Below are 25,069 nucleotides of genomic sequence, written 5' to 3' on the forward strand. Positions count from 1 at the left end.
TTATACATATATCCTTGCAATGACGGGTGGTACTTGTCAGTACCCTTCAAGTGAACATTCGTATTTTGTCAACGACCAGTTGGTCGTGCGTACGTTTGGGCCCTAAACTAATCTAAACAGTTATGTAGATTTATCTAGGGTAGCTCTGTTCGTTTATCTAGGACGGTTCCTGCCAGAGATGATATTGAACACCTATTCGTCATCCGTAACACCAACAATAGCTTTCTTTTCTATTCTACACTTCCGCGCAAAATCGAAAGTCACTGCTTCGTATAGGTTAAAAACTATGTTAATACTATGTTAAAATATTGAAAAAAGGTTCAGTAGGAAATGAATAGCAAGCGAATATTAGGGAGATCAAATCGTCAGTTCATGGCGTAACTTGCGATCGAGGAAACGAGAGTTTACCCCCTTGAAAAGATGTAGGGCTGTTGCTGTGCACTGAAGGCCATTTTCACCGCGTAATCGTGTTAATCGTAGACGACTAGTTTGACTTGATGTTTTTTTTTTACTCACTTCAGAATATCTACCGAACCGTGACGCTAGTGTCGAGCCACGCGTTATTCAAGCGGGCCGCGCAGGAGATGACGGACGTGAACACCTCGAGGACGATCCAGGTGGTAGCACCAGGTGACGTGAACTTCGCGTTGGGCACGACGAACACCAGCAACGACACGACGGTGGTGATTCAGAACGCGAGCGCTTCATCGGATCCAGAAACGATCTGCATGAGCTTACCGGGCTTCGTCGGCGGTTTGGTGATGCTTCTCCTGGTGGTGGTGGTGGCCTCTTTGGTGGCCGCGTTCCTGTTCGTCAGGGTGCGGGCCGTGGACCGGAAGAACATCAACATGACCGGCAGCAGCTTCGTCCATCCGACGTACGCGCCGGACACCAGCACCGTGCACAATCCGGAATTTGTGAAGGTGGCCAACTGAGAGGGCTGCTGGGACCAAGGGGACAACGGGAAACTCAGTGAGGAAAAGCGACAATCTCGAGGATCGGCGGTTTCTCAGAAGGACAGAGACACCCCGTGCCCGGGATTTTATCTAATTCGTGTCACCTCGAACATTCTTCTCGCTCTACCTCGTCATCGATCCTTCCCCCCCCCCTCACATTCACCGGAATTCAGTTCTGTTCTCCGCAATTCTTTCCTCCTCGTTCGACATCGTACAAAACCAAAAGCGCCGCTTTTCTGTTCGATCGACGAGCCGCACTCGAGAGGAAGAACGAGCAGAATGTTCGAGCACCGTGTAAATAAGTGCCCTAGAAACGCGACTCTATAGGAGAGAGAACAAGAGAAAAAGGAGGACGAATCAAAGAACGACGACGTCGGAGCACGTTCCGTCCAGCGTTGCTCGCGATCCTTGATCCTTTCACTGTTATGTGGGCCAGCGTGCGTGCGATCGTACCCCCTCGAGACGACACGCACTTTTACTAACGAAACAGTTGCTAGTGCCACTGCCGAAGGCTCGACGGCTCGGCTTGCTGGGCGATGGAGATTCGGGGACCATTTCTAAAGTGAATGATCTCCAGACGGAGCCTCGTCAATGTCTTTCACTTTTAATTACTCGCATATAGTATCTCAAAACATTAAACTCAGTGTTACAAGTATCAGATGATTGCACGAGTTGTTCGTGCCAGATTTGAAAATGAAATTCAATGGTTAAATTTTAAAGAGTACAACTTCACTAATCGATTATACAGTCACCATTCTTTTCTGATTGTAGAAAAGAATTTTGCGAATCAGCTAATAAAAAGAAGAATCATCTGATATAAACAAAGGTGCCGTCTGCACTAGAAAATATTTATTTCGTATTGAAGTATAGTTATTTTACCGAATAAAAATTTATTTACGTTCGAGTCGTAAAGAATTCGATGCAAACAATTATGCAGAAAGTGGAGTGCGAGTAGCTAAAGGTTGAAAATAGTTTTTGAAATTGGAGGACCTTTTCTCTGTTCAGTGATCTTTTAGTTAAAACATTACCAGTCAATGATAGAACTAAGAGGTAGCAGCCAAGGCTATCGTGGCCTGTTACCCAGCTAAAAAATTAGGATAGGTCGAAAATCCCTTCGTTAGTACATAACGAAGCTGGAGAATAGCAACCGAGGCTCTCCGGAGCGAAAGAGGCCAACTTCAACTTCTGGAAGAAGGGTGCCAAGTCAGTATTCAGTTTGTCCACGCCAACCCGAGCCGTCGAGCAGACTATAGCGATAGTAGTTCCGAGTTTCGTCACGAAATCGGTCGTCCGGCTCGTCGATCTCTTGTCGACGTCGGTTGTCGAAGTTCCGGCAGCGGTGGAACGTTCTCCGACGCGTTTCTCGGGCACGTTGCGACCGCGACGGGTCCGAGTAGTATGTAGCATGATCAGCGTGCTACGGCGGCTGATGCTCGTCGAAGGTGTCGGCCAGAGTAGTCTCGAAGGGCATTTGTAAATAAGCAGACGGAAGTAGTCAGACGGCCCTTCAAGACGCACCCGGTTTCTCCCTCGATCAAACGGGGCGCGTTTTATTTCTACGCGTGTTTTTTCTATACACTCCGAAACGGCATTCCTCTTTCACCTTTCTTCGTTCTCCGACTTCGTTTTACCTCATGCCACGTGGCCATCAGCTCCGTCGTCGTCGGTACAGCGGTGCTCGCTTCAATTTCCGAAGTTTGGCGTCCGGAAGCGAAATTCTCGTGTTGCAGGTCGACCGCAGCTCGACAGAGTAAGAGGATAGATATCGCGAGCGAAAGCGAGGTAGACGCACGATTAACTTTTCATTACTCGCATGCAGTATTGACTATCTGAAAACTTTGAAGTCAATGTTTCAAGCGTAAACCCAGGTGTCGTCTATACTAGCATATATCGATTATTATTGAATAATAATAAGTTATGTAGAAAGTTGAGTGCGAGTAACTGAACGTTAAGAACATTTCAAATTCAGTCATTCTCGTCTTACCTCTCCAAATGTGGCACCATCGGATTGCTGAGACACAATACGACACGAATCGGTTCACTTTTTATAGATTTCGATTTTTATAGATCGTTTACATTTAAGCATGAAACTAGTCCGATTCGCGTCGTATTTGGACTCGTTTTAATCAGAAAACTGCGAACATTCCGATAGTACTGCGTTCGAGAAGATCAAACAAAAATGATTGAATTTGAAATTTCGTTTATCACGAGCCTGTCTGATAGGAGAGAGGTGGGGATTTCGCAAATTTGAGCGAGCAGTACTGTACATCGCGTTGGAACGAATGTCGGAGCTCCTGGTCGGTTCTTCACGCGCTCGCGAAGCGACCTTATTTATTGCTCTTTGTTCTAGATATTTTGTTTGTTTTCTTTTGTTACATCCATTCTAACCCTCCTTTCCTTTCGAACGATCTAACCTTAATTTATTTATCAAAATTCTCGCTATGCTACTATCTTTCTCCCTATTCTTTCTTTCCGGAATTCTTTCCGAAGTCTTCTGTTCCATCCTGCGATTAGCGTTTAAGAGTTTTCAAGGAAACATTTGTTCCTCGACAGCGGGGAATCTTAAGTATGTGTCTGGAGCACACACATAAACACGTGTAAACACATTATACGCGATGGAGACGCAAACCAGGCATGGCGGATCCATGTACATCGAGACGCGTACGTGCGCGAGCTATAATTGTATACATTGTTACACTGGTACGAGGAATGTATACATTAAGGCAAGATTTCATTATCTGATAATTATTTTAATTACATATTCATTTTTATTTATACAAATCCGGCGTTCCTCTTCTTCATCCCTTCGACATCCTACCGGCCACTCGCGGTTCCCGAAGTTTCAGAAACTGCGGCGGTTGTTCCGACGAGATTGTGAGAAGGAGATCAATGTTGCCAAATACATCAACAGCTTTTCGAACAATTTTTTCATACCAATTTTATTTTACGTTCGACTGTTTTCTATATCGAGCAAAGCGAAAACTTTTATTTTAATTTAAAATGTTGTTTTCCTCTTGTAATTATGGATTGATATTTTTGATAAAAATATAGAAGCATCGATATCACTGAAAATATACATATTTAAATGAGACATAACATTTCTTCCCATTTGAATGTGTTAACAAATAAGACGTGGTACTTCATGTTTACATGAAAATGGATTAAAGAATAAGTATCTTTATTGTGTGGACTTGATATTTCGAGCAGGAATTGTTACAGACGACATCTATTTGATCAAGCCTTTCGCAACGGCAAATACGGTTTATATTTTCTAATCATAAATTTACGTTGTCTGGCTGATTTCCTAACTTCTCGTAATCTTTCGACTAAACCGCATAAACTATCTTCTGGCTCGACAGGAGACTTCAACAAGCCGTCGAATTTGCATCTATAACGAATGAAAAGAAGAAAATCATTTTATATTTCATGCTGATCAATGCAATTTATCGAATCTTACTTCAACAGAGCATTGTTCAAGCTCGTGTCTACAAAGTATGAAGCAACTTCCTTGTTAAAATTTAGAACTGTGCCCAACTCTATTCTGCAAATGAATTTGTCAGTATATTAATGAAATGTTCAATATTATTTTTGTCTTTTTCCTTAATACCTGATATTTCTCCTCGGGGCGAAAAATTGCAGGCAAATCTCCCTTCGATTTGCAATTCTCAAGCTGATGTTGTCAGTCAGTTTCATACAAATCATTTTCAGCACATGATTGTCTTTCGAATGTTTGTCTGGTAAACTGAAAAATGACCTGCATTGTTTATGTTTTTCAAAAAACCTTTTAATCCTCTGCACTCGGAGCTATTTTAACTCGAAAATTAAACATTTCTTCCGAGTTTCCGACCTAGAATATTTCCATTCACTATGATTTTTTAAATTTTATACATATAAAATTGGTATAATACCTCCTACAATACCTAAATGTTCAGTAAGAAATTAGTAGACTGTGGAAGTTCATGTAATTTGCAATTTTTCAAGTCTATTTTTAACCCCGTCCCGTATTTCAACGAGTCGCACTCGTCCTGAAGATTACAAACAAAATCTAACAAATATGAATATTATGCCTTTTTCTTTAAATGAAATAAAATTTGATTCGTTTTAAAATAAATGTAGCCATACGAAAAATATAAATTTTCATTTCTCCTCTACGACATTTTTAGGGACAAAGACGGTTTAATCACTGTAACTGTAAAAATTATTTAAATAAAACAACATTTTTGATATACCACGTTTTTAAAACGGACTAAAAAGTACAAAATAATTTTTCCTAGCCCCATACAGATAGTCCTGAAAAGTTGTAATTGTGAATTTGTAATAGCTATGAAAATACTTGTAAGATTTAAAACGAAAAATGTGGGGCGCAAGATAATAGTAAGGAGTGTAGAGAATAGTTAACGTTGAGAAAACTCACGCAACAGTTCATATTGTTTGCAGTGCAATAAAATTGTTAGTGACTTAGGTGAACTATTCATGCATCAATTATCTATTGCATGTGCCCCACGTTTTTCGTTTTAAATCTTACAAGTATTTTCATAGCTATTAAAAACAAATTTTCAGGACTATCTGCATGGGGCTAGGAAAAATTATTTTATGCTATTTAGTCCGTCTTAATGTGCTGCGTTGTGCTTTAAACTTATTCGCGCAAATGGCAGTGTCCTGTTGATCCGACAGAGGAACAGAAGATTCTGAAAAATTTGTAAGTACCTGTACTTGACATCAGTATTTTATAACCCAGGATTATTATTCTTATGTATAAATCTTATTGTTGAAAAGATACAGCCTTTTAAAGCTGGGACAGACGGACGAACGGACAGATAGCATGGGCTTAGTGTACGGAACCCTAACCCTAACGAACAGACAGACAAGAAAGCGAGTTATTATGTTTAAAGTTTCAAGTCTCTAGCTCATCGGGAAGTTAGTTTAAAATCAATTGCAAAATTTGTACCGAACAGACAAACGGACAGACAAGAAAGCGAGTTAATAAAAACGTGGTTAAAAAAATGATACGGCAAGGGGTTAAGAAGGGGGAACCAAATAAAATATTATCGTCAGTGGTAGTAGCCTTTGTAGATCTGAAATATATCAGAATTTCAGTAAACTCCGTTGAAGGATATACTCTGGCATTTCTTGATAATTTTCCGAAGTCAGATCTGCAGTTTAGTGATTAGTAGACTGCGGATCTTTATGCAAAATAAAAAAAAATGTTTGCATTGATTGCAAGATGTAGGAGCCAAATAAAAATTTCATTCTTCTTTTAATTATCTTGTTAAGGTGAAACTAATACACTGGTGGCATCAAATCTTTTCAATACCTCCACTGTTTTAAATTGTACGTACTCATTTTTGTCATAAATGCATAAAATAATTAATAATGTAAACAATATTTTGAGTAATGGTACAGCAATTTTCAGTGGTGACTATCTCCGAGTTGTGCCACTCAAGTGCTAAAGGCCAAGCAGCGAGACAAAAAGTTGCGTGAATTAAATAATTCGTTACAGTTCTAGATTATCCAAAGAAATTGCCGATCATCATGCACGCATCGCCCATTAAACTATTTAGCCGTGACGCGACTGCTTCGCGGGCCGCAGGGTACCGCAGATGGCCGGTCGTTAATTGAAAAACCCGATTATTAACATTTCGCGCAGTGGGGCGATCCCGTTGTAATTAGTAACCCTCGCTCAAGTTACAATTGTACTACTTTTTTCGCCGAGACGTACCCGGACGTGACCTCTTCTTCGCTGTCATGCTCCGTGACAACAGGTTTCTGTTCCACGACCTTCTTCTCCTTATTCCGCGAGCTCACCGGCGACGACGACGACGACGGTGCTTTTCCACTTCCGGTGCTGATTGTGTCAGTGCATTGTCATTTACAGGACAGAATTCGTTACTCGCATCACCTTGACAAAATCATTTCGAGCTGCGTAAAATCATTCTTACCTCTTCAACGAACGATGGAGGAACTTTTCTATGGAGGTTGTCGATTTCTCCTGAAAAACGTTCGATCCTCTTTTACAGGTACAATAATTAAGCATTTTGAAGTGAAATTTTTCGGGAACACTGATATATGTATACAGTGGGTAATGAAAGTATTCGAACATCCTTTAAAACAGAATAACTTTTTTATAATTGTACCAAACGACCTGATTTTTTTATAATCAATTAGAACTATTGGTTTATCGAATGATATGCAAAAATGATTTTCCAAAAATTATAATTTAGAAGGTTACATGCAAAAATAAAACGGGCATTTTTTAAAACTTTTTTATTGGAGCCCTTATTAATTATATATAAAATTTCTCAATGAATTTCACAGGCTTGCTCCATCCGTAAAAGAGTAGACAACTCAATAATTAAATAAGCAACCGAAATGAATTTTCTCATCAATAATTATTATGAACAAGTGAAAAGAAATTCCATCCTCGATAACTGTTACGAGCGATCGAAATAAACTCTCATTGATAACTGTTATAAGCGATCGAAATAAATTTTTCTCATTGGTAACTGTTATGAGCGATCGAAATAAACTTCTCTCATCGATAACTGCTTTGACCAATCGAAACAGTTTTTCTTCATCGATAACAGTTATCGAGAGAAAGTACAAAAAAGTATTTTAATCATTTTGTTCTACGAATTTTTTTCTTTATATTTTGTGTAGATTATCTTAAATTCCAATAATAATCAACTTTTTCATCATGATTTTTATAGTAGAAAATTATGGAATAACTGTTATTTTTGGTCCCTGCTTTGTACACCTACTCGTTTAGTTCCCTGCTAAAATTAAAATTATTTTCCGTTTGGGAAAATAAAGAGAATTCGTCACTTGGAAATACTGATAATATTTGAATCACGTTAGAAAGATAAAATGGCGATGTTAGAGGCAGACGAGCACAGGAAACCCACCTGGTATACGGTTTCCACGGACAAGTTCTTTTCGTCGACGTCCCATTTCCACATCAGCGGCAAGCCAGCAGGATTATCCCCCCAAATTCCTCCAATCTGATTGTAGGACAGCCTGCAGAAATAATTGGAAACTTGAACTGGAGGTGTCTCGGGCTACGACAGTAATTAAAAATTCCTGTGAAATTCTTTTCCGTCACGTACCTTGTCGCGGCGTCCTCGTCAAAGACAGCGCCGTTACCCACGGTGTCGAACACCCCGACAATCTGCGACTTTCTTTCCACTCCCACGCAATCTTTGCCTCCTGGGCTGAACACAGTATACATACCATCTTGAAATCGATTTGAACAGTTCTTTTTTTATATGCTTTGCCTGGGACGCGGCGACCGGGTCGTTTCTGCGAACACTTTCATTGCTACGCCAATGTACGAACAACCACGCAGGTTTTCTACTTAACCCCTTGCCGTATTTTAAAGAGTCACACTCGTCACGAAGATTTCAAACAAAGTCTAACGAATATAAATGTTAGACCTCTTTTCAATGAAATAATATTTGATTCGTTTGTAATAAATATTTAAGCATTAATATAAATGTAGCCATTCAAAAAATTTAAATTTCCTTTTCTCTTCTACGACATTTTTGGCGATAAACGCATTATAACTCTCATCCGTCCCTCGTGTAAGTTTGACACAGTTTTTACGAAATATGTTATACTGTTTTGTTATTTGTTTTGCGCGAAACTTCGCCAGTTTTATTTTTTTAATGCGAAACACAGATAGACTGCGGATTTTATGCATTTATGACAAAAATGAGTAGGTGTGATTCAAAACAGGAATTAGATTAAAAGAGTTTAACAATTCCGATATATTATTTTTAGCATATAAAAATATACAAAAAAAACTGTTTAAAAACCACGCTTGTATTGAAATGCACTAAAACGGAGAAAATTATTTTTTTCCTGGTTCTCCATAATATACCGAATCCAGTTAAATGATTAATAATATTTTTCTGTCATATAGATGAATAAAATCATGACATTAGTGAATATAAATGAAAAGCGTGGAGTGACAGTAATGTTATGATTTTATTTAAATTTATATTAAATCTTTCTATCTATTTCGACACTAATTTTACAACAGAAGAAATTTTGAACTAATTGCTTACAATTTTGGGGATTAATTTTGAGGAAAATTAATCATTTAACTGGATTCGGTATTTTATGGAGAGAACCAGGAAAAAAATTATTTTCTTCTTTTTAGTGCATTTTAATATAAGCGTGGTTTTTAAACAGTTTCTTTTATATACTTTATTTTCTACTTTTATTGTCATCGGAAGCAAGTGTGTATACAAAATTTCAGCAAGGTTGGACACTATCGGAAAGAGGTTTAAAATTCGATTACAAGATTTGACACATACAACAACAGTGCAAGTTAATACATATAAGTGTGGTAAAAAAAAAATCATTAATGAGGAAAACAAATTTTTACTTTGTTTTACTTTAATTTTACTTTAAAAAATTTTGTTTTGCATAAAGATCTGCAGTCTACACACAAACAAAAATAACTGTTTACCTTGTTATTTCATCGATCTTTTACTATTTACTATGTCAATTTGGCACCGAGGGACAGATTCAGATCTTGAAATAAGAGACGGATGAGGGTTAATCACTGTACTGCGAAGAAAATGATACGGCAACGGGTTAACAACGATTTTTCGGACGAGATATCGAACGAGACAAGTTTGGTGACTCCTCTGAAAATTATAATACACTCTGGCACATTTCTTCTACCGAAATATTTGGACCTTGTGGAATTTTAATGGACACCGGCGTAGCAGTCAATGTGTTAAATTGAGAGGGTTGATGAAATTTTCTTTTGCTATTAATATTGTCAATATCTTGAAGAAGATGTGTACATTTGTTGTGGAACTTTGTAAAAGTTTAATACAACAATATCATTGTAATATTGTTAACAAGAGCATCTGTATCTGGAATTTATACGAAAGCTTCTAATGAAACTTCTCCACAAAAGGAAATGAACATGTCAACTGTGTGACATGCATCAATAAAATATCTCAACACATTATTTACTGGCGACTGTTTCATCGATTTTAAACGTTTATTATACTCTGCTGAGAATTTCATTAAAAAATTATTTAATATCGATGTGAATTTTTCCTCTGCAACGTATTCCAATAAAAATTCTTTCAGGATGATTTTTAACAAGCCTTCGGGAATTTAATGTGTTAGCAATTCAATTTCATCAACCACACGTATTGCTGAACGATTTCAAATGAAATTCTGGTCACTCGAACACCATTTCGCAGGAGAGTATAAATAAGTATTGTATGTTTGCGATTACATTTTTCATTTCCTGGCTTGCAAAACTCAATAGCCAGCTGCCCGTTCGAATAAAAGACGTCCGCTGATCCGTCAGGATGGAATTTCACGAACACAGTGACGCCATCGTTGTAATATATTTTTCCTTCGTATTTGCGCCTCTCGAACCTGGTCGTTCGAGAAGATTAATGTTTCGGAGTAATAAATTATACAAGTTAGTTTCCTCACGCCGAACTAGAACACGATACCGTCTACAATGGTGTCTTGTTAGCTTTACGCTTCGACTTAATCGTTAGCTCGTTAGCAACTAATCTAAAAGTTTGCCCTTGTGTTGCCTACTATAGAAGCTAACGAATATTTTATAGCGCGAGTTTCGTTTAAGCACATCTCTCTATAAACGCGAAATTCTGTTACTCTTAATTCACGTACAGTCAAACCTGTTTTTGTGCGGTCTTTTACTATGCGTTTTTTTTGTGCGATTTGTTTTGTGTATGTAATACTAATACTACGTAGTATTAATTGTTTTCTTGTGGGTGTAGTGGTGAAGGACATTCCAAGGTCACCTTGATTTTTTTAAATGGAACATCCTATTTTTTATACCATAGATCGATAGAGTATCAAATTCTGAGAATAAAAGTGTTGACCTCCATATGTCTTGAACCTAATAGCTAACGAGATATTATCGAAACAATTTTCTTTCTTCTTTGGATAATATCTCGTTAACTGTTAGGTTTAGGACATACGAAGGTCAACACTGTTATACTCAGAATTGGATACTCTATCGATTTATGGTATAAAAAATAGAACATTCCGTTTAAAAAAATCAAGGTGACCTTGAAATGTCCTACACCACTCCGCCCACAAGAAAAAAATTAATACTACGTAATGTAGCCCGTCATACCAAACAATTTTTGTAGGAACACTTTTTTTATAACGACAACGTCTTCCGAGATATCCTGCTGATCTCATTTCAGCAGGACACCCTGTATATGAATTATGTACATTTCGAAAATTTCTCCATGTTTAAAATGAGAAATTAATATTTTTTCAAATGTTTCCATGTGTAATTTAATTATTTATTTTGTTTGGAAAGCAGTTTCTCGCTATTTCGTAATGCCTTGACATATTTCCAAGTGAGATTTTTTTATGCGGTCCCTCTCCACCGCATAAAAAAGATTTTCTTTAATATGTTGTGAAAAATTATTTGTTATAGCTATTTATGAAGTTTGAGAATATTTTGTTCTGTGCGGGTTTTTTTCTGCGGTCCCTATCTACCGCACAAAAACAGGTGTGACTGTACTAATTATAATCTAAAAAATTACGTAATACATAAATACATTCAAACGTAGAGACAATTAAATAAATTGTTTCAGGATATCTATTTCGAATAATTTATACATTAAATTGCACCACAACGTGATTTATAAATTGACAGCGGATTTTATGCATTTGCGACAAAAATGTGGAAACATTAGAAGAATTTAAAAATACTGTTATATTATTTTCAAGCTATTAAAAACATATTAGGAAAGAAAATAAATTTCTATTTCACTCCAGTTTGTTGAAAATCAGGTAGACAATTTTTATTTTGCATAGAGATGCGCTGTCTATTTATGAATTATTAAAACGTAATAACAAAAAAATTTGAAGCACTGTGGTAACTCCTTGGAATCGTTGCTAAAAACGTGAAAACGCTGGTGGAAAATTATGCTTGCATAAATCTGGAAAATTGCGTCACAGTAATAACGCGGACAGCAATAAAAGAGAAATCCGTTGCATAAATTCGCGCCGGGAAATGCTCGATTAAAAAGTAGCAATTAAAACATTAAATATACTTCCGTAGGGCAGACTCATAAACGTGAGTCGCCTCGACAATAATTTCAGTAGAATAAATATGCTTTCTGTCGCCCGTTTTTTACACCTGAATCGTTCGTTTAATCGTGATATCGACGAATGTGGCTATCATTTCGATCGTTACGAAATATTTGCTTAGAAAATCGACGAGCGTTTATACCGTTACCATTAGGCGAACGCCATGATAGTATGTATCGAGTCGACGGTTCGTCGATGCATGAAATATAACGAGCTACTTTGCATGATCCAATTTTATAGTCGATGCTCATACCTAATTAAATTAAGGAGTCTAGCTTCACAATTTCGAGCGCATAAAGGATTTATCATACCGTGTTTCATGGCGATATTATCCGTTCAGCCGATATTTTATGCGCGGTACATGAAAATAAAAATTCTATCGACATTTTCTTATAGAACAATCACTTTCCACGCTTTGAAGTTATCGAATTATTTTTCCTTTAGCCTATACAGGGTGGTCCGTTTAAGTAAGGCTACCTAAATATCTCTTCAGGTTATTGTAATGCAAAAAATATTTGTTACGTAATGTGCATGGTGGCAAGAATATTTTTTTCCGAAGGTCATTTTTTTCGGAGTTATCAAGGTCATCGATGTTTCTTGATACATAACTACATTCGTTTCTGTTACATCGTGTAACTGATCGAAAAATACATTCAGATATGTATAATAATATGACATTGACCTTGATCTGGGGGTAAAACTTAAATTTTCGAAGATTTCAAGGTCATGTTATTATATAATACATATCAGAATGTATTTTTCGATCAGTTACACGATGCAATTAAAAAAATATGTAGTTATGCATCAAAAAACATCGATGACCTCGATAACTCCGAAAAAATGACCTTCGGAAAAAATATTCTTGCCAGTCATTTGGTCCATTGACACCATGCACATTACGTAATTAATATTTTTTGCATCACAAAAAATGGTCTTATTTAAACGAACCACCCAGTATGTATTATTATCATTACTATACTGCGGATCTTTATGCAAAATAAAAAATGTTTGCATTGATTGCAAGACACAGGTGCCAAATGAAAATTTCTTTCTTCTTTTAATTATCTGATTAAGGTGAAACTAATTGTACACTGGTGGCGTTAAATCTTTTAAATATGTCCACTGTTTTAAATTGTACGTACCCCTTTTTGTTATAAATGCATAAAATCCACAGTCTAATCATTACTATTTTATTGAGCTTATGTTTTAAATGAATTTCAACTAAATATCACAGAAAATAGACTGAAGTAGAACTGCAGAACTGTAGCATGGAATTTGGTTTGCTACGAATTCATTTGCGTAGGTAATATTTCTAACACTGAACCTACCGAGCACTAAAAGCGATTAAAATGTGTTTCAGCTTACAAAAATGATAAAACTATATTTTGTTCAGATTTTGTGCAATTATTTTTATATTATGCATTTATGGCAATATAATGAGTAGGTGTAATTTAAAACAGTAGAAATATTAAACATATTAAGATAGAAAATAAATTCCTCTGTTTAAATCCAGTTTGTCGCAATTCTGGTACAAAGCTTTTATTTTGCATAAAGATCCGCTAGCTAGTTATTACAATATGTTCTTGGATAAAGAAATGTTTCAATAACTGTAATTTCAATAATTGTAAAATGAAAAATATGAAGTTTAGTGTTAATAGGACACATAGTATCGACATACCAATTTAGATGAGGCTTGGCTGGCTTTGCCTGATAGTAGATGACTTTCTTCATGGTCTTGGGGATCGGCATCATGGTCCAGCCGAGCTTCACAAAGCTCTGGTTGGATAATTGGTACTCGATCAAGCGGCGGCGTTCTGTAACGAAGGAATTTCCCGAGGACGTCAAACTTGGCGCACATACGTAGACCGCATTATTTGGATGCGATCCGATAATGATGACCAAACATTCCCAGAGCCCCCAAGTGTTCCCGATTAATGATGATCTGATATCGAGCTTCAGTCAGTCTCTGTGGATTCAGGAGACCCGATAATGATGCCGAGTTAGCTATCGACGTAATTGCTACTTTCGAAAACGGAATCTGACCATCTCTTGCTCCCTTTGCTATTCAAGCATAACAATGAAACATAAACTTCTTCAAACAGGTCTGTCTCGTTCTTTCATTCAACAATAAATCAATTTTATCGAAATACCAGCTTCTTTGAAAGATGTATCATTTTAAACGTGGATCTCGTTGAATACAGAATTTCTATCATTACTTTTGAGTATCAAATCATTCAAGTTTGTAACGCAATTATGAATTGTCAGTGTACGAACAGAAATATTTTTTGATTTGTTACATGAATCTTGGTATACTATATTTTGTTAAGAATTCTCTTGTCGAGAATTTGTTCTCGGTTTCGAGAATTCGAATTATTTTCGTCTACCTGTTTCGGGAAGATCCGGCGCTTTTGTCGTTCTTTGGCGAGAACGAGGTCCATTTATCTTGCTGTAATCGTCGTCCGCTTTACTCGAATCATACCCTCTACGTCCCTTCGCACTGGCTTCGCTCGTCTCTTTCTTACTCTGGCCCTCTGAATTGGGCGTTGATTTATCTCGTGCGCTGGCGCCACGTATTTTACCTTTGCACAGGAGAGAAAACTTTATTTCGACAGTCTCCTTATTACACTGCGCATCGCGTACATATAATTTCCTATCGCGGAACCGGACAGAAATATGTTGCATTGCCTTTAATCCCCTCATTGAACGCCTGTCGACCGAAGATCATTACAATAAGTCCTCGACTTACGCGGTTAATTCGTTCCAACACTTTCCGCGTACACTCCCGTTCGTAAGCTACCGGACACTTATTCAAATTGGGCCTAGCAGACTAAGATTGGTCCAGCGGCCCTACCCACAATTTTTATTGATATTCTGCGCAAAACAATGGTTTTAGGTTGAAAGATAACCCCCTAAAATTTTAAGTCGCTAACCCTTCGTATAAGGATGATATGATACCCTTAACTGTATCATTTTTTTTCTCGGTTGTTAATTAAGATATTCGGATAAAAAAAAACCGAAAATACTCGAACTTACCTTCTTCATATCATACATTTTTTTTCACCATCGTGATCAAATTATTGAGGGTAGAAAAATCATTTAATTTTTTAGGGGTGGGAATTGCAAGCAACCCTTCGAGTGACCACTTCCAAAAAATTCAAGAACAATGTTCTGTTGCTTATCTAACGTATAAAAAAGTTTCAAGATGGTCGGATTGGTGGAACATAGTTAAATATTGAAAAACAAATAGAATTACGTCATTATAATGGTATAATGTACAGTGCAGTGTTTCTTATCAGGATATTAAGTCCCTTCTTGATCAATTATTTCTTTTTAAACGCGACGCATAACATTAGATAAGTAGCATATAGTTTTATATGCGGTTATATTATATTATACATATACAGGGTGGCTCAGACCACCCCTACCACCCATTTATAAACTAGAAAATATGTTATTTTCAAAAATTCAAAGTGTTCCTTTTATAAATCAGATGCGCTGTATCAAATGGTGATATTTTTAACTTCCGGTTTCCGCCGGAAATAGGTTTCGCATAGAATCCGAATCCGTAATAAAAAATATCATATTCCATTTGAAAAATGTAACTTCCGGTCTCAATCATCTATTTCCGGCCGAAACCGGAAATTTTTTTTTTCTACCCTTAATAATAATTTGATCACGATGGTGAAAAAATGTATGATATGAAGAAGGTAAGTTCGAGTATTTTCGTTTTATTTTTATCCGAATATCTTAATTAACAACCGAGAAAAAAAATGATACAGTTAAGAGTATTTACCCTCATATCATCCTTATACGAAGGGTTAGCGACTTAAAATTTTAGGGGGTTATCTTTCAACCTAAAACTAACCTAAAACCATTGTTTTCCACATAATATCAATAAAAATTGTGGGTGGGGCCGCCGGACCAATCTCAGTCTGCTAGGCCCTTTGGATGCAGATGATTTTTTGTTATTAACACTAGAACTACCGGATAAGTCAAAATGACTTGCCCCTGATTTCTTCTATTAGGAATATTAAAATTATAAATATGTTTTTCTCAGAAATCTTTTTGGTCAACTTCTCTATGGAAGTATATATATTTAAGCAAAACTGGTGGAAAATCTAAACAAATGCAATTTTGTCATTATTATAAAGCAATGTATGTAAATGTAAATAACTTCAGAATTGCAACAAACCGGAGTGACATAGAAATTTATTTTCCCTCTTAACCCTTTGCACTCGAATGGTGACTCTGAGGCGCCAGTAAAAATTGCCATAGCATTATTCGAAACAGTTTTAATACTATTGACTTCGTCTGTATTTTATAAATTGTAAGAAGCTTAAAGGATGTATGAGAAAACAGGTTCAATTCGATGTGCACAATGTGAAAAATATTACATATGTAGTATACAAAATTTCAGCAAGATTGGACTATGGGAAGAGGTTTAAAATTCGATTACAAGATTTGACGCATATACAACAACACGGCAAGTTAATAAAAGCGTGGTAGAAGTATTTTGAAACCTACTCATTTTTCCAATAAATGCATAAAATCTGCTGTCTGATCATGAATAGCGAAAGTAAGATTCTATAAAAGGCTAACGACGACGGAAACAAGTTCCCAACTTGAAAATTCTAGTTCACCTGAATCAGCCGCAGACACTCCGCAATTTTTACAAATCGTACCTACCACCCCTCTTCGTTACGTCCGAATCAGCTTCGTCGTCGGTCCAGCGATCTCTCCGCTTTCCATCACGTTTAGGAACACTTTCTTCTTCATCAAAGTGAGACCCTCTACCCGCCTCCCTCCTGTCAAGTGCATCTGTTTTTTTCTTCCTCCGTTCCCGAGCACTCTCGCCAACATCCTCCTTGTCTTCCACTTCGTTCTTCCTTTTTTTCATCTTCCTCCCTCCACTTCGTCCTGCTTTTTCTTCATCGTCCGTATCCTCGATCTCCCTTCCCCTTCCTGATAATTGTTTGCTGCGTATGTTCCCCTTATGCTCCTCGTCAATTGCTTCCAAATTCTGCGATCTCTTCGACTTCTTCTTGCCTCGCGGAGTCTTCGCATCGGATCGATCATCGTCGTCATCATACTCTTCTTCATCCCTACGTCCCAGCTTCTTAACCTTTGATCGACCAGGCTGCTCGCGAATTGATTCGACATCTTGACGTCCCTTCGGTTTCTTCTTGCCTCGCGGAGTCTTCGCATCGGATCGATCATCGTCTTCATCATACTCTTCTTCATCCCTACGTCCCAGCTTCTTAACCTTTGATCGACCAGGCTGCTCGCGAATTGATTCGACATCTTGACGTCCCTTCGGTTTCTTCTTGCCTCGCGGAGTCTTCGCATCGGATCGATCATCGTCGTCATCATACTCTTCTTCATCCCTACGTCCCAGCTTCTTAACCTTCGATCGACCAGGCTGCTCGCGAATTGATTCGACATTTTGGCTTCTCTTCGATTTCTTCTTGCCACTCAAAGGCTCTTCATCTCTCTCCCATCGATCAGCCTCGCCTCTCGACTTCATCGTCCTCGATCGATCCGGACTCATCCTCTCGCCTTTCGACTTTGGCGCTCCTCTTGCCCCTTTCTTTCCTTTAGGGGATTCGGCATCTGGATGGTACTCTTCGGGCTCTCTCAATCTCGAGTCCCGTGACCTTGATCGATTCCCAGCCATCTCCCGGGGTGATCGGTCGGTCCCATTTCCCTCGGTGTCGCTCCTCAACGGTCTGTCTCTTTTACGATCCGGGGCGGGAGTCATGTCGCTTTTAATTTTCCTCATTTTTCTAACAGCTGTTCCTTCTTCGTCTGTGTCCGGGTCTCCTGGCGCCACGGCGTTCAACCCGTGAGGAACATCGTCACGTTCCTCTCGTCTATCTGCCGCGATGGGAGACCCGGGATCCTTGTCGATATTACAACGGCTCCTTGCTCCTTTTCCAAGCTCTCCGTCGATCCAGCGACACGCCGCCATTCTTAAATCGCTGTCCCTGATTCCATCGAATTTATCTCCCAGCCGGCTAGCTGCTGCTCTGTAACTTTCCGCCTCTGTTTTCCGCAATGGCGACCCAACCACTCTACGACACGTCACGATTCGCCCGCTATCCGGGTCCCGATGTTTTACGGTGCGATCGATGTCGAACACATCCTGCGGAATACCGGTGGTCCACCTTCCCTTTACATTCGATCCGTCATCCACTGCTCGGACGTCTTTAGGTTTGGAAAAACCCCGGGGGCAAGCTCTCGCGCTACTCGACCGAATGTCGCTGGGCTCTTGTTTGTAGGCGTTCTGATTGCCACGGGGATTTTAGGATCAGTTAGAGTAGCCTCTCCGTAACTGTCACATGGACGCGTCGATGATCTGGAAACCCGCTTTTTCTCGCCAAATTTATTTTAGCGTTATTTTAACCATTGTACGGTGACTCTGAGGCGCCACTAAAAATTGCTGTACCATTATTCAAGATACTGTTTACATTATTAAATATGTCGGTATCTGAGCAATAGACTTTATGCAAAATAAAAATGTTCTTCATTGATCGTGGGCAGCAGGAGTAAAATAAAAATTGATTTCATCCCTTAATGATTTTGTTGCATTAAATAGAACGTCAGAACATTCTTAAATTTTTCTGATCTGTTATTGTTTTATATTTCACCCAGCTAATTTCTTCATGAATGCATAAAGATCCGCAGTCTACTAATCAATTACTGTACGAGTTATTACGGTAATGGTACCAGTTACCGTGCCCCACCCGGTTATCGGACACAAAACGAACGTTTTAGAAATTAATGAATTTCATTTTTTTTAAAATTGAATTTTATTTTATTTAATCTGAATTTTACGGAGTTTGTCTTCAGAACGTTATACCTGAGCACAGAATAATCTGAAAAGAATAATGTAATCTAGATTTGGAAGCTTTGAAGGGTTCCTACTCTGCTGCAAGAAAAATGTTTTCAATATCTTAATCTTGAAAAATTGACTTTTCGCCACAAAAAGCGGGTTTCCATGGCATAGTGCGACGCGTCGGCCGCGCGACAGTTATAACAGAGGTGTTAGATTCTTTGTGGTGTGCCGAACATAGAGGTAGAGAATAGGCACTGAGGGGCGTTCGGCATACATCAAAGAACTCGCTAATTACAGTAAGGAACATAACTGATTCAACACACTTTAAATCAGAATAACTTTTTTACGAATGGACGAAACGACCTCAATTTCTTGGTCAGGCTAGAAGAATTAGTTTAGTAAATAATGTCTAAAAAATCTTTTCAAAAAATGCATTTAGTCGGAATTGCGAAGAAAATAGTAAAAATTTATTTTTACTACTTTTTTAGCTGAGCCAATAACGAAAATTTAAAAGATGTGTTTGGTCAACTTGTACAAATTATATATGCTCTGAAAAATTTCATTGAAATTGGTTACTTGGTTCACGAGCTATAAACGATCAAAAGTGGTAAAAAGGCCGAAAATCTGGAAAAATTGCAATTTTTACTTTACTTTAATTGGTTGATTACCAATTTCAACGAAATTTTCGTAGCGTATATAATTTATACAAATTGACCAAACACATTTTTTACATTTTCGTTATTGGCTCACAGCTAAAGAAGTAGTAAAAATCAATTTTTACTATTTATTTCGCAATTCCGACCAAATGCATTTCTTCAAAATATTTTTTAGACGTCATTTACTAAACTAATTCATGTAGCCTTACAGAGAAATTGTAGTCGTTTGGTCCATCCATAAAAAAAGTTATTCTGATTTAAAGTGTGTTGAATCAGTTATGCTCGTTATTGTAATTTGTAGAATTTTGAGTGAAAATTTATTACTTAAACTGATAATGATCGATTAACCAGATTTTAAGAAACTCACGGATATTGATTGCTGCAGTGCCCACTCTTCCCAGACATCGTAATACAATTGAAGGATTTCGCAACAGTATGCACCCTGAAAAATCAGTTCCAATAACTTATCTTCGAAGAAAACATTGTATTACATTAATCAGATTAGATTCTAACCCATCGCCGAGCTACTTTATTGGTAGCATGATCGCAAAATCTGCATCGTGAGTTTTCAATGCTCCAATCTCGAATAAAATTGTTCACTAGACGTAAAATCCACTTTGATTGAGCACGAGTGAGTTGATCTACAAATAAAGGAACGAAGCTATTTAGTGCAAATATTGTTCTGTGTACGAATAAAGTTTCTCCAATGTATTATTGAAGTAAAATATCATTTGATATTTATTATCATCAATTAACAATCACCTGCTGATGTTTCACGACAAGAAATCAGTTTCTTCATTATTTCTTGGAGAAGGTAGGACAACATTTTCAGTTGTACCGACATTGAAAACGTCGGACTACTTTTGATGATCCCTAACACATCTTTCACCTCACGGACGACATTTTCGATCACGCAACATTTTTGCAGATTGGTGAACACCTTATTTATCTAATTAACAAAATGAAGTGATATATCGTCCAATAATTTGCAAAAATATAAATGTACTGTTCGCGTCTCGCACATCTTACTTCTCCAATTATGCAACCGGATATGTCCTCATGCTGTTCTTGTCGTGCGCAACCGCAAATATCGCGAAATAAACCAGGTCGTTTGGATTTCGTTATCACCAATACAACGTTTAGCGCTCCGAACAACTGCATCTTGTCATGATCTATTCGACAACATTTGCCTATGCGTGACCTAATTTTGCAAAATAGTTTCTCGTGATATTTCTCATAATCGTCATTATTATTGCAATGCTGGAACACCGTTGTACATTTTATGTACAGGTTGGCACAACATTAGGGTAAAGTGCCCAAATATGAACCACTTTTTGTTGATGTCATATTTTGATTATTTTAGAATGCTCTTTCTCGTCCAAAAAATTACCAGTTGTAGATGTATTTCCTCCCTATAAGATTCTGGGGTCAAGTTTGTTCAAAAATTAATACAGCTCGGGAAAAATATTTTTTTTTGTGGTGTGTCATTTGCAGGTTTCAGCGTAAGGGGTTCTTAAAATGGTACACCATGAGTCCCTAATATGACACCTAGCTATATCCATATTAGGGAACCCTTGGTGGTGCCATATTGGGAACTCCGCGTGGACTGGTAATACTAGCTACTGACAAAGAGAAAATGAATTTCAGCCCAAACCAACAGTTAGCAAACATTAATATAAATAAACTGAAACTACAGAGATGTTCAAACATCTTAAAATCACTTACCTTCCTCGAAAAAGATACAATCGATACAATATCTAACCACAAAAAAATTCAACACGTGGAGACAACACTGCACACTGTTGAGTAAACATGGTAAACTATTGTTTGAGGATTTTCTCACTCTCTAGTGTGACTTTTTCTTTACAAGATATTAGGTAGTGCCATAATAAGTGACTATACCATATTTGGGCACTTTATCCTATATGTCACGGACACCATAACGCGATTCTACACCCCCGATTTAATCAAAAATGACATGAGTAACCCCCCGCAAAATTGACCTTGAACGTGGAAAACAAGGTAAAAAAACAAAAAAATTTTTTTTAAGGTTATAGATTTTTTCTAAGATTTATGATTTTCAATCTTAAAAAAAAACAATTTTTCTTTTACCTTGCTTTCACGTTCAAGGTCAATTTTGCGGAGGGTTCGTTATGTCATTTTCGAAAAAATCGGGGGTGTAGAATCGCGCTATGGTGTTTGCGACATATAATTTTGTAACACTCTGTACATACAGCAGGGGTGCGCATTTTTATCTGAATTTTCAGACAAGACCGTCCCCACCGTAGTGCCCAGAGTCGTTGGTGGGGGAAGCAGGAGTTTGAGGCTTGAGGGGCCCCATCCCTGCCATTAATAATGAATTTCGAGTGAAACGAACTTGAAGATCTCCGAAAAATCTTTCAATAACTGGAAAGCTCTCGAGAAGATCTCCAGAGAGAAGGCTAGCCAGTCTGCATCCTCCGCTAACTCGTCTTTCCGCACACAGCGCTTCCTGCTTGCCATTCTAACGAAGATTTCTGGCTTTCTCCCTGAAATTACAAATGTATTCGTACAGTTTTTAAAAAAAGATTAACTCTTTCAAAATTGGACTCAACAGCTTGAGTTTTTTTTTTGAGACGTTCGAAGGATTAGTTTACTAGCTAATGTGTAAATAATATTGGTGGAAATTCCGAAGGAAAGATTTTTACTATTTCCGATGAATTACATTTCATAACAACCTTGATCGAATTCGATGAAACTTTGTACATGTATATAACTTAGATTTACCAAATACATGTTTCAAATTTTCATTACAGGCACAGATAACAAATTAAAAAATCGTTACCTTTACTTTTTTCGATTTAACAAGAAAATTATTGAAACATTAGCCTCGTATTAATTCATGCATTCATTCGACACAGTGTACAATACACTATTTATAGTTTCACTCTCTATTTGACTGGAATACAGAATTAACATAAACATTTTACGGAAACACACGGTATACAATCAACAAGCAGGAATCATTGATCGGAAACGCAATTATTTCGAATTCTTTGGTGCGTGTTTCACGAAATTACATCGCGGATCTAAAATTCGTGCGGAGGACACGTTCGGCCGGTTCGGCGTGGTTCAAATCGTTTGTATAAAACAGTTTAATTAACACACGGCACGAAGGGAAACAGCCCGGGGGAAATCGCTAATGATGGTGCTCGATGAACCGGATAAATTTTTAAGCACTTTCGATAATCACACCTCGCACGTGAAATCTCTTTGTAGAATCAGTCCATTTGTTTCCATGCACGTCGACATCAAGCGCCGCGGTAAATCATCACCGCTCCTGACAGTTTTCATCGCATGGCCGACAGTTAACAACTGACATGCGTTATGTTGTACAAGATATACATACATACACGCTCCACACACAACAGGTACACTGTAGCAGTAGGCGCCTTGCCATCGATGTTTCATGCCGATATTCACGACACTTTACCCGGCAGACGCATCGCTTTTTTATTCGCGCGACCGTACTTCCGGAACGAGCATCATCCTTTTTTCACACGTTGTAAAAAGTTTATACGCTCGACTTGGCATTATAAACGTTCTCTTTAGAATCTCGTTACCGCTACACTGCGAATCTTCACGCGAGAACGTGTTCCTGCGATGTACTTCGCGATAACTGTCATCCAAATATGTATGCACACTTATTTCTTGTACATATGTCATATACAAAGACGTTGTGCTTTTGCAATTCACAATTTTCTTAATAATTCTACCATTTTTACAGTTTCATTGACCACGTGTCGAAGAATGACAATTCTAATCTTCACAAATTGAAAATAGCAACCGTCCAACCACTGTTCATTTTTTTTTAGAAAATTAGTTACACTACAGTAACATTTCTGCCACCTGTTCTCTTTACGCGAAGTCTATCACATACTTTTTTAATATACTCCTTTTCATCAGCACTGCTGTCTTTTAAATTAAAATAGTGCACTACATAGTTATATACACGAGCACTTCTGTTAGCAACGTTCACGTCATTGCGCTAAACATGAATAATTATTTAAATAAAAATAAATTTTTAAAAAATACCACGTTTTTAAAATGGACTGAAAGTTCTTCGATTTTGTCTCCGATCTGGACGGAAGGTCCCACTGTGCGCCACGCCGGGAGTGTCGCCTCTTGTATCCCTACTCTTTGGTTCGGTCCTCGGAATTGGTCATAAGAGCTCGGGAAAGTTGTCGACGATTTACGATATTCTTCGGATAAGTGTCTAGCGGCGGGGCCGCGCGCTGCCAACCATACGTGCTCTGTATTAATATAACACCGCGCGTCGCGAAATATTAATATCGTCGCAAGTGTGCAGCTTGGTATGCGCCATATGAGCCGCCCCCGCAGCAATAATCGCGAGCGGTAACGAAGCGGGCCACCGTGCGCGTCAGTATGCGATGCTGGAACAATTTCCGAGCGGCAGGAATTTAAATATTCCATGCTCGGCCGGTTTTTTAAGGCAAATACCGTTGCTCGGCGAAAGGGGGCATTATCATCGGGAATCTGAATTTTCGTCTCGATCCCCCTCCCCCCCCCCTTTTCTATCACCGAGGAAGAGGGAGCGGTAGCTTTTTCGCAAACCCCCGTTTCCGCCGCCGCGAATATGGTTAACGGACACCACGGAATAGCAAGTTCCGAGCCGCGGTGAGATTTGCCAGAAGTTGGATAAGTCCCCCTCCTCTTCCTCTTCCTACCCCTCTACATCCCAGACGGGGGATAACACCAGTTGATTAGATTCACGAACTGATGGCTTCTGGGTAATTCTTCGCGAATATGAAATTGCACTAGACTTTATTACACGTCCAATCGGCTCTGAAATGCCGACTTTGTTCTGCTACAGATGACACACCGAGCGAAGCAGCATCGCGAGGATGTTTGCGAACCTATTTTGCTAATCTTGTTGATGAGTAAGCGGCCCGGGCGGATGGGGCTGTGTTCGTTTTAATGGATTGTTTCAGAAGCCGGTGTTTTCGGGCCATTAATTATGGGGGTTTCTGCCTGCTTCTCTTGGGAGGGTATTGTTCTTGTTGATTATTTCTTCGTGATTAAATTGGCGATATCGCTTTGTTCTACCTATGGATATTCCATGGGGTTATTCGGTGATTTTCTTTAAGGATGGATGTTTTACGAATTTGCTACTACTTCATCGGAATATTTCACTGCAGTATTCCGAAGAGATTCTTCACGCGAAAGGGTGTCAATAAACGTTTACTGAAATGTTTCGCATAGCTTCGAAGCGGAAGTATTTCAATCATTAATGTAATTCGTTGAATCAATTTACAATAAAGCTGGCCGTTTAAATTTTCGCGCGAATTTCTTGAACGAAGATTGTGGAAGAATGTAGGAAAATATTCGACGCCGATGCAGAACTTGTTATTTGAACAAGAGGCGTTTTCTTAATATCTATTTTATTCACTATAATCGCATATTGTTACGTCATTCAAGAGATTTAATCGTTTATATCTAGAATGCGAATTTTA

General features: G+C 38.2%; 2 protein-coding genes across 4 annotated transcripts in view; one reads left to right on the forward strand and one right to left on the reverse strand.

Moving 5' to 3' along the window:
* Dyl (transmembrane protein dusky-like) overlaps positions 1-1,322 on the forward strand; it is a 48,439-nt gene extending 47,117 nt beyond the window's left edge. For all 3 annotated transcript variants that reach the window (XM_076447598.1, XM_076447599.1, XM_076447600.1), the window contains exon 6: positions 522-1,322. In XM_076447598.1, coding sequence (XP_076303713.1) covers positions 522-935 — 414 coding nt within the window. In that variant the 3' untranslated portion in view covers positions 936-1,322. The remainder of the gene's footprint in view (positions 1-521) is intronic.
* LOC143221931 (uncharacterized) lies at positions 489-23,905 on the reverse strand. The gene is made up of 16 exons (XM_076447597.1): positions 22,791-23,905; positions 21,934-22,084; positions 20,586-20,757; positions 20,319-20,505; positions 20,070-20,197; positions 19,924-19,998; positions 16,752-18,348; positions 14,450-14,644; positions 13,744-13,879; positions 8,060-8,164; positions 7,859-7,970; positions 6,896-6,945; positions 6,676-6,801; positions 4,564-4,698; positions 4,414-4,497; positions 489-4,344 (listed from the first exon to the last, which is right to left on the reverse strand). The coding sequence occupies exons 2-16, from the start codon at positions 22,056-22,058 to the stop codon at positions 4,191-4,193; spliced, it is 3,381 nt and encodes a 1,126-aa protein (XP_076303712.1). The 5' UTR covers positions 22,059-22,084; positions 22,791-23,905; the 3' UTR covers positions 489-4,190.
* Positions 23,906-25,069: the final 1,164 nt, after the last annotated feature.

This window comes from Lasioglossum baleicum, chromosome 3 (assembly GCF_051020765.1).
Source record: "Lasioglossum baleicum chromosome 3, iyLasBale1, whole genome shotgun sequence".
Taxonomy (NCBI): domain Eukaryota; kingdom Metazoa; phylum Arthropoda; class Insecta; order Hymenoptera; family Halictidae; genus Lasioglossum; species Lasioglossum baleicum.